The 10562-nt window shown below is 59.9% G+C and overlaps 1 protein-coding gene across 1 annotated transcript; it reads right to left on the bottom strand.

Annotated features, from left to right (window-relative positions):
- Positions 1-2648: 2648 nt before the first annotated feature.
- SLC38A12 (solute carrier family 38 member 12) lies at positions 2649-9882 on the bottom strand. The gene is given in 9 exon segments (XM_075579810.1): positions 2649-4117; positions 4119-4273; positions 5940-6033; positions 7962-8064; positions 8262-8361; positions 8769-8849; positions 9195-9270; positions 9386-9470; positions 9742-9882. Coding segments are annotated over 9 exon segments (1407 nt in total). The 5' UTR covers positions 9849-9882; the 3' UTR covers positions 2649-3511.
- Between the last annotated feature and the right edge of the window lie 680 nt (positions 9883-10562).

Below are 10562 nucleotides of genomic sequence, written 5' to 3' on the forward strand. Positions count from 1 at the left end.
GTGTCACTGACATACTGAGGGAGCCCCTCTCCTGTGTGTGTGTGTGTGTGACACTGACAGATTGAGGAAGCCCCTCTCGTGTGTGTGTGTGTGTGTGTGTGTGTGTGTGTGTGTGACACCGGCAGACTGAGGGACCCTCTCCTGTGTGTGTGTGACACTGACAGACTGAGGGAGACCCTCTCCTGTGTGTGTGACACCGACAGACTGAGGGAGCCCTTCTCCTGTGTGTGTGTGTGTGTGTGTGTCACTGACATACTGAGGGAGCCCCTCTCCTGTGTGTGTGTGTGACACTGACAGATTGAGGAAGCCCCTCTCCTGTGTGTGTGTGTGTGACACTAACACACTGAGGGAGCCCCTCTCCTGTGTGTGTGTGTGTGTGTGTGTGTGACACTGACACACTGAGGGAGCCCCTCTCCTGTGTGTGTGTGTGTGTGTGTGTGACACTAACACACTGAGGGAGCCCCTCTCCTGTGTGTGTGTGTGTGTGTGTGTGTGTGTGTGTGTGTGTGTGTGTGTGTGTGTGTGTGACACTAACACACTGAGAGAGCCCCTCTCCTGTGTGTGTGTGTGTGTGTGACACTAACACACTGAGAGAGCCCCTCTCCTGTGTGTGTGTGTGTGACACTAACACACTGAGGGAGCCCCTCTCCTGTGTGTGTGACAGTGACCTTGTAACCACGTACAATCCGACCTTGGGAAGTATTTCCGTCTCCAGCACATGATGAGAAACTGCTCACGTTTAATATCCTTTCAGCTGCTGAATCTGTAACTGTCGCCGTTCGATCAGCATCGACCCTGAAGGCGAAACCATAAAGAGGGGTATTAGTTTCCATTTGTCACAGACAGAACTCCTTCGCTGTGAGGTGACATTAGTCCGTGCCCGGCAGAACTCATTACGTGGACAGTGGCGAGAGAAGCAGCACAATACGGGGCCATGTGTTATATCCCGGTCATTGCACGGCTCAAGCCGAGTGATGGAGAGAGGGCTGAGAAATCAAACAGCTGTCTGATCCCTGTGCGGGGAGAGAAAAAGATGGGGGGGAGAAGGCAGAGAGGGTGGAGAGGAGGGGGTAGAGAAAGACAGACTGAGGAAGCCCCTCTCGTGTGTGTGTGTGACACAGACTGAGGGAACCTTGTGCGTGTGTGTGACACAGACAGACTGAGGGAGCCCCTCTCCTGTGTGTGTGTGTGACACAGACTGAGGGAACCTTGTGCGTGTGTGTGACACAGACAGACTGAGGGAGCCCCTATCCTGTGTGTGTGTGTGTGACACAGACTGAGGGAACCTTGTGTGTGTCACTGTCTGAGGGAGCCCCTCTCCCGTGTGTGTGTGTGTCACTGTCAGACTGAGGGACCCCTCACGTGTGTGTGTGTGTGTGTGTGTCTGACTGAGCAGCTTCTTGTGCTGCCTTCCATGGTTCATCAAACAGAGACAGACACAAACAGAGAGGAAGGTGAAGTAGGAGAGATGGTGACAGAGACGGAGTGCGGGATGGAAATACTTGTGAGACAGCGTGTGACAGAGACGGAGTGAGGGACGCAGGGAGCAGCAGGGACCTGTCTGTGATTCCCTGTCAGAGATATAAAGAGAAATTAGTCCCCTGTAATCTTGCATGCTCAGGATGTGATCACCACGCGCTGTGCTGCTCCTACCTCCCGGCCCCGAACACGTGTGTGCGCCGACGCGGAGCAGGCATCTACACGCCACTATACACAGGCTTGTGTAGTAACACAAAGTAGCACGGTGTACTAGTGATACCGGCGGTAACAGTGACACTGTGCAATGTAAGGAACCGCAGCCCTCTCTAATAGCGCGTCTGAGATCAGATGCATTGTAAGGACCCCCAACCCTCTCTAATAGCGCGTCTCAGATCAGATGCATTGTAAGGAACCCCAACCCTCTCTAATAGCGCGTCTGAGATCAGATGCATTGTAAGGAACCCCAACCCTCTCTAATAGCGCGTCTGAGATCAGATGCATTGTAAGGACCCCCAACCCTCTCTAATAGCGCGTCTGAGATCAGATGCATTGTAAGGACCCCCAACCCTCTCTAATAGCGCGTCTGAGATCAGATGCATTGTAAGGAACCCCAACCCTCTCTAATAGCGCGTCTGAGATCAGATGCATTGTAAGGAACCCCGACCCTCTCTAATAGCGCGCCTGAGATCAGATGCATTGTAAGGAACCCCGACCCTCTCTAATAGCGCGTCTGAGATCAGATGCATTGTAAGGAACACCAACCCTCTCTAATAGCACGTCTGAGATCAGATGCATTGTAAGGACCCCCAACCCTCTCTAATAGCGTGTCTGAGATCAGATGCATTGTAAGGAACCCCAACCCTCTCTAATAGCACGCCTGAGATCAGATGCATTGTAAGGAACCCCGACCCTCTCTAATAGCGCGTCTGAGATCAGATGTATTGTAAGGAACCCCATCCCTCTCTAATAGCGTGTCCGAGATCAGATGCATTGTAAGGAACCCCAACCCTCTCTAATAGCGCGCCTGAGATCAGATGCATTGTAAGGAACCCCGACCCTCTCTAATAGCGCGCCTGAGATCAGATACATTGTAAGGAACCCCGACCCTCTCTAATAGCGCGTCTGAAATCAGATGCATTGTAAGGAACCCCAACCCTCTCTAATAGCGTGTCTGAGATCAGATGCATTGTAAGGACCCCCGACCCTCGCTAATAGCGCAGCGTTCCCGTCAGTCACACACGCACAGTGTTAGTCAGTCACAGGAGCGCACACACAAACCTGCATCATGTAAACATTTAATCAGAGCTGAGGATAAAGGGGTCATCAATCAGCTCTGCTCCCGGGTGGGGGGCCGCAGAGGTGGGAGCAGGAATCTAATCAGGGCGAGCAGCGTCTGTAATCAGCGTGTGCCGGGCGCGTGCTGAGATATTGGGGGGAGGGATGGGGGAAGGGACGTGTTCAGGCTCTGTAATGGGAGACACACACAGACACACACACACTAATGGCTACGTTTTATTGTGTGTGTGTGCAAACATCTGCAGGTACAGAACAGAGTGTGCCAGTCTGCCCCCTGGGCACATAGCACCACCGCGCGCCCCCCCCCCCCCCTGCACAAGGCACCCCCACTGGGCTAGTCTTCTAGTCTCAGGATGACCAAGGTGACGAGACACCCGCAGAATCCGAGACACGCACATGCTGGGCGGTGCCAGCGTGGCACAGCTCCGTGTCTGACAGCGGGCAAGGCACGGCGAGAGAGGCGGGCTCTGCCGGACGCCGCGCTATCGTAGCGCCGGATCCTGTGCAGCGGGATCATCTCACTAGGTTCTCCCCCGCCAGCCCTGCAAGCGGGCACACGGTCACCGGAAAGACGAGGGCACCCTGATCCCCAGCGAGAATGGGACCAGCCACCCGACATAGGACAGGGGGTGGGCGAGGCGCATGGGCAACAGGGTCCTCCGTGTCCCTGCACCCACCACAAGCTCCTGCGACCTGCACAGGGCAGCGACGGGCGTGGCTCGGCACGGTCACGTCGTCACGGGCTGACATCGGTCAGGATGATGTTTGCCGTCACATAGATGAGGCAGGAGAGGGCCCAGAGCAGCACGAACCAGGCCCAGCCGGCCTGCCGGAACGGCGAGCGGTGCTTGTTCCCCACCCCCGGCCCCAGCACCAGCCCGGCCTCCTTGCGGCTGCACAGCACCAGGAACGCCGGGATCACGTACTGGATGCCGTTGCCCGCGTACGCCCCGGTGATGCCCACCAGGGACTCCAGGTCGTGGGTGCAGAACGCCACCAGCACGGGGGGCGCCAGCGTGATCAAGGGGAAGACCACGCGGTCCACCAGCCACGGGTACGTGCCGCCCTCGCGGTGGAAGAGCGTCTTCCAGTTGTTGCGCAGGGTGACGGCGATGATGGGGAAGTTGGTGCTGATGGTGAAGACGGGGAAGAGGCCCAGGAAGTAGCCGAGGGCCGGCGGGGCCAGGGGGCCGCAGCCGCTGAAGTTCAGGGTGTACATGTCCATCAGGGCCCCCGAGCTGAAGCAGAAGATGGCGGTGAAGCAGAGCAGGCTGTAGAAGGCCAGGACCAGGCTGTAGTCGAGCAGCACCAGGCCGGTCAGGTGCTTCTTCCGGGACACGGGGGGTGAGCAGCGAGGGCAGAGAGTGCTGGCACATGAACGAGTACACGCACACGCCAAACAGGTTGCGGACCCCCGAGGGCTGCGCCAGCGGAGGGTGCCCTGCCCCCTCGCCCGCCCCGATGCGCACCAGCGCCAGCACGATCATGATGCTGAAAGCTGCAGGGGAGAGAGGCACAGAGGAAGCGGTTACACGTCGACGCGCTGTGGGGCTCCAGCAGGGAAGGGGTTAAACGCGGCAAGGAGGCTCTGGCAGGGAAGGGGTTACACGCGGCCGAGGAGGCTCTGGCAGGCAAGGGGTTACACGTGGCCGAGGAGGCTCTGGCAGGCAAGGGGTTACACACGGCGAGGAGGCTCTGGCAGGGAAGGGGTTACACGCGGCGAGAAGGCTCTGGCAGGGAAGGGGTTACACGTGGCCGAGGAGGCTCTGGCAGGCAAGGGGTTACACGTGGCCGAGGAGGCTCTGGCAGGCAAGGGGTTACACGTGGCCGAGGAGGCTCTGGCAGGGAAGGGGTTACACGCGGCCGAGGAGGCTCTGGCAGGGAAGGGGTTACACGCGGCCGAGGAGGCTCTGGCAGGGAAGGGGTTACACGCGGCCGGGGCTCTGGCAGGGAAGGGGTTACACGCGGCCGGGGCGGCTCTGGCAGGGAAGGGGTTACACGCGGCCGGGGCGGCTCTGGCAGGGAAGGGGTTACACGCGGCGGCCGGGGCGGCTCTGGCAGGGAAGGGGTTACACGCGGCGGCCGGGGCTCTGGCAGGGAAGGGGTTACACACGGCGAGGAGGCTCTGGCAGGCAAGGGGTTACACGCGGCCGAGGAGGCTCTGGCAGGGAAGGGGTTACACGCGGCCGGGGCTCTGGCAGGGAAGGGGTTACACGCGGCCGAGGAGGCTCTGGCAGGGAAGGGGTTACACGCGGCCGGGGCTCTGGCAGGGAAGGGGTTACACGCGGCCGGGGCGGCTCTGGCAGGGAAGGGGTTACACGCGGCCGGGGCTCTGGCAGGGAAGGGGTTACACGCGGCGAGGAGGCTCTGGCAGGGAAGGGGTTACACGCGGCCGGGGGTTCCTCCTCTCTCCGCCAGGCACTCGGGAGTTAAACGTTTTGTCTCCAGGATTTATGGCCGTGTCTCGGAGGAGAAGAAAGTGGCGGCGAAGCTGTAAGAAGCCATTACCCCGGCGATAAATCACAGCCAGGAGGAGGCCGGACTCCGGGGACAGGCCCGGTGATACGGCAGCTCCCCCCTCCCCCGCAAGTGTGTGCGCACGCACGTGGGGGGCACGCGCATTGCGCACGCGGGGGGCACGCGCATTGCTCCGGGACATTAGGACGTTATCTGGTTTCTGCGCGCGGGGGGGTGGGGGGGCTGTGCTGAGACGCTGTGTTATGCGGCAGGCAGACGCTTATAGGGGATCCGTGTTAAAATGGATGAGAAGTAAAGAGTGACACACTGGGCTCATTTGCATGCCGTCATTACCCAGAATCCCTGGCCGCAGTGGAAGTAGTGCATGCCAAGAGATAATGGGGAAGGGCAGGGTTGCAGACCTGAGACATGTGAATTAAGACACAGCCAGAAGAGGTGGGGACACGGGACACGCGAGCCCTTTAGGAGGTGGGGGGGGGGACACGGGACCCCTGCAGGAGGGGGGGGGGGACACGGGACCCCTGCAGGAGGGGGGGGGGGAACACGGGACCCCTGCAGGAGGGGGGGGGGGGACACGGGACCCCTGCAGGAGGGGGGGAGACACGGGACCCCTGCAGGAGGGGGGGGGGGCACGGGACCCCTGCAGGAGGGGGGCGGGGGGGACACACGTGGTCCCAAAGACTCACCAATCCATCTCATCAGCGACGTCGCGATCTGGAGATATTTGGTCTTCTGCACGTTGAAGAAAGTGAAAGGACCGAGGAACAGCGTGAACACGGCCTGCAACACAGAAACACGCGTGTGACACGGCCTGCAACACAGAAACACGCGTGTGACACAGCCTGCAACACAGAAACACGCGTGTGACACGGCCTGCAACACAGAGACACGCGTGTGACAGGGAGTGCAACACAGAGACACGCGTGTGACAGGGAGTGCAACACAGAGACACGCGTGTGACAGGGAGTGCAACACAGAGACACGCGTGTGACAGGGCCTGCAACACAGAAACACGCGTGTGACAGGGCCTGCAACGCAGAAACACGCGTGTGACAGGGCCTGCAACACAGAAACACGCGTGTGACAGGGCCTGCAACACAGAAACACGCGCGTGACAGGGCCTGCAACACAGAAACACGCGCGTGACAGGGCCTGCAACACAGAAACACGCGCGTGACAGGGCCTGCAACACAGAAACACGCGCGTGACAGGGCCTGCAACACAGAAACACGCGCGTGACAGTGCCTGCAACACAGAAACACGCGCGTGACAGGGCCTGCAACACAGAAACACGCGCGTGACACGGTCTGCAACACAGAAACACGCGCGTGACACGGCCTGCAACACAGAAACACGCGCGTGACAAGGCCTGCAACACAGAAACACGCGCGTGACACGGCCTGCAACACAGAAACACGCGCGTGACACGGCCTGCAACACAGAAACACGCGCGTGACAAGGCCTGCAACACAGAAACACGCGCGTGACACGGCCTGCAACACAGAGACACGCGCGTAACACGGCCTGCAACACAGAGACACGCGCGTGACACGGCCTGCAACACAGACACGCGCGTGACACGGCCTGCAACACAGAGACACGCGCGTGACACGGCCTGCAACACAGACACGCGCGTGACACGGCCTGCAACACAGAGACACGCGCGTGACACGGCCTGCAACACAGAGACACGCGCGTGACACGGCCTGCAACACAGAGACACGCGCGTGACACGGCCTGCAACACAGAGACACGCGCGTGACACGGCCTGCAACACAGAGACGCGCGTGACACGGCCTGCAACACAGAGACACGCGTGTGACACGGCCTGCAACACGGCCTGCAACACACAGACACGCGTGTGACACGGCCTGCAACACGGCCTGCAACACAGAGACACGCGTGTGACACGGCCTGCAACACAGAAACACACGTGTGACACGGCCTGCAACACAGAGACACGCGTGTGACACGGGCCTGCAACACAGAAACACGCGTGTGACACGGCCTGCAACACAGAAACACGCGTGTGACACGGCCTGCAACACAGAAACACGCGTGACACAGCAAGATGCATTTAACCCGCACAGGTTTGTAGAAACACGCACGTAACGCGCCCCAGGATGCAGAAACACGCATGTAACCCGGCCCGGGATACAGAAACACGCATGTAAAAGCACGAGGCCAGGTGTGAGTGTATACCTCTTTGCCACCGAGTTGAGGCAGGGAAGACACGCTCCCCGGAGCTCCCCCTCGCCCTAAAGACCCTAACCCCCCTCGCCCTAAAGACCCCAACCCCCCTCGCCCTAAAGACCCTAACCCCCCTCGCCCTAAAGACCCTAACCCCCCTTGCCCTAAAGACCATAACCCCCCTCGCCCTAAAGACCCTAACCCCCCCTCGCCCTAAAGACCCTAACCCCCCTCGCCCTAAAGACCTTAACCCCCCTCGCCCTAAAGACCCTAACCCCCTCGCCCTAAAAACCCTAACCCCCCCTCGCCCTAAAAACCCTAACCCCCCTCGCCCTAAAAACCCTAACCCCCCTCGCCCTAAAAACCCTAACCCCCGTGCCCTCCCCCCTACCTCAGGGCCAGACGGCCGCGGCCTGCTGTCCCTCGGCGGATAAACAGCCAACCCGGGAGGCAGAAGGGACATGTCAGGGCCTGGAAGTGCGAACAGATACTCTGCGTCAGTGTAGGGTGCGGCTCACCAGGTAGATCCTGTATGCGTCGATGCGTCGGACGGACCCCCAGCACGGCTCCGTGTCGTTCCGCACCCCCCCGTGCTCGCCGCATGAGCCGTTCGCGGAGAAGCTGGGGGAGGAGCCACAAAAAGGTCACATGGTTCCACTCCTGCTAGGCCCCCCACCCCCCCCATCCAGGCCACCCCCAATCAGGCCCCACTCCCACCTCTGAACAGGACAAGGGGGCGGCTGTACCTCCCAAAAGACCTTGTCTGACGGATTTTAGGGTGTTCTCCCTCACCCCCCCCCCCCCCGAGCGTCACTCACCATGTGACCTGCACCAGGGAGATGGGCACGGCCGCCGCGTATATAGCGAGGTCCCCGTACAGATATATGATGATGCAGAAATAAAACAGGTTGATGCCGACTGTGGAGAGAGAACGGGAGTGGTGGGGACGGGCGGTGCAGCCACCTCCAGGGTACACACACCGCGGCACTACTGAGCTTTACAGGGGTCTGAGGAGGAGCGGTCACAGGTTGGGACGTCGGAGCCTATATTGACCAGTTCCGGAGCCGGTTTAGTGCAGCGCAGGGCAGAGGAGTATAGGCTTGGGGGGCCAGTGCGCTGCTCCAGGGGTGAAGGGGGTTAATCTGTGAGCAGCGGCTTCGTAGGAGTCTGGAGTCAAGGCCCCCTCTGCTGGCCGAGAGCGGGATTACAGGCCCAACCATACAGAGCACTGTGGGTTACACGTGGGTTCGGACGCCTGTACACGCGTGTCTGTGCTAGGGAAGAGGGGTGGGGAGGGGGGGGGGGGGGGGGGGGGGTCCGCGTACCTTTATTAAAGAACAAAGACGCCATCTGTCCCATCTCCACACGCTCCACGATTTCAAATGGGTCGGCTAACCCGCGACGCTCTGAAACACGCAACGCACACGTTATGAGAGAGTGGGTATCTGTCCTGCCAACACGAAACACGCAACGCACACGTCATGAGAGAGTGGGTGTATGTGCTGCCAACACGAAAACACGCAACACACACACAACACACACGCATTATGAGAGAGTGGGTGTATGTCCTACCAACACGAAACACGCAACGCACACGTCATGAGAGAGTGGGTGTATGTCCTGCCAACACGCAACACACGTTATGAGAGAGTGGGTATATACCCATCATTAGGGTCTCGGGGTTAACCCCCGTGGCTGTAAAACACGACGTGGATAAATTGCGGCTCCTCCCCCTGCGCCGGGTTACTCACGCACAGAAAGGATGGGCCGGATCTCTGACCGTTCGTATTCGTCCGGAGTCTGGTCCTCGTGGTCGGAGCCTTCATCCTGCGGAAGAGAAGACGAGGCAGGTCACACGGGTCACTCCTACAGGTGTGAGAGGTCACCGCGGGGGGGGGGGGGGTGACATGGCAGGGTCGAAGGTCAGGGTCTCAGGACTCACCACCTCCTCCTTCTCCCATCGCTTCCAGCGCAGCTGAGCGTTAGCAGCAGCCATTGCTTCTACCACAAAGGTCGTCGTCATGTAACTAAGAGGAGAGCACATTCACAAAGCTGCCAGGGGGGGCGCTGCGCACACAGCCGTTAGGGGACAGGCGCCTCCAGCCGCCAGGGAACGCACGCCTCCAGCCAGGAGAGAGCGAGTGAGAGTGAGTGAGGAGTGAGTGAGGAGTGAGTGTGTGTATATATCTACGTGCCATGATCTCCTGTGTGTCAGACAGACACCCCCCCCGCAGGGTTTCACATTGGCCCCTCCCACCGCGCTATAGGGCCCGGAAACAACACGCCAACCCTACTCACCTCATAAACGCCAGGAAGATCAGCAGGATGAGGCTGACCAGCCAGCCAGCGTTGGCAAAGGCCTTGGGCATGGTGAGGGCACCTGTGCCCACTATCAGATTGAACATGTACACCAGGCCGACCTGCAGAGAGAGGGGCACACACGCCGATTAACCACTTCTCTGCCAGAGGGGCACGCGACCCAGCGCATCGGGGTGAGGGGTCAGTGTGGCGTCCTCCCTCACCGCTTGTACTCCCGCGGTAAGCGTGTCACGTGTGCCCTCAAACGACATGTGTCATCACTTCCTCATACAGCAATGCTGCCTCAGCAAACACGCGGTGTCTCCGCGGGGCGTGGGAGTCACATGCCACGAGCCGAGCGTCAGCTCTTCAGCCCAGACAGCTCACAGAGCCTGCATTAGACTAGAAGACCTGCATGTTCCTCTATGCCAAGGCGGGCTAAAACTCCTGTCCAAGAGAGGCACCAACAAGTCAGGTTTTAAGGATATCCCTGCTTCAGCACAGGTGGCTCAGTCAGTCTGAGCCACCTGTGCTGAAGCAGGGATCTCCCCAATGCCAGGCCTGTGTGGCCCTACAGGACTTGACTTGGCCACCCTTGCTCTACAGGAACAGCGCTCCCTAAACTCATACAAGTAGCAGTGATAGGGACAGGGAACACGCATTATTAGGAGGGTTTGGGGAACAGGATTAGGGACAGCGATGTCATTAATAAGGGGGGGCGGCAGGAACAAGGCGGGCAGCAGGAACAAGGCGGGCGGCAGGAACAAGGCGGGCGGCAGGAACAAGGCGGGCGGCAGGAACAAGGCGGGCGCCAGGAACAA

Source organism: Ascaphus truei, chromosome 22 (genome assembly GCF_040206685.1).
Source record: "Ascaphus truei isolate aAscTru1 chromosome 22, aAscTru1.hap1, whole genome shotgun sequence".
In the NCBI taxonomy this organism is placed as follows: Eukaryota; Metazoa; Chordata; class Amphibia; order Anura; family Ascaphidae; genus Ascaphus; species Ascaphus truei.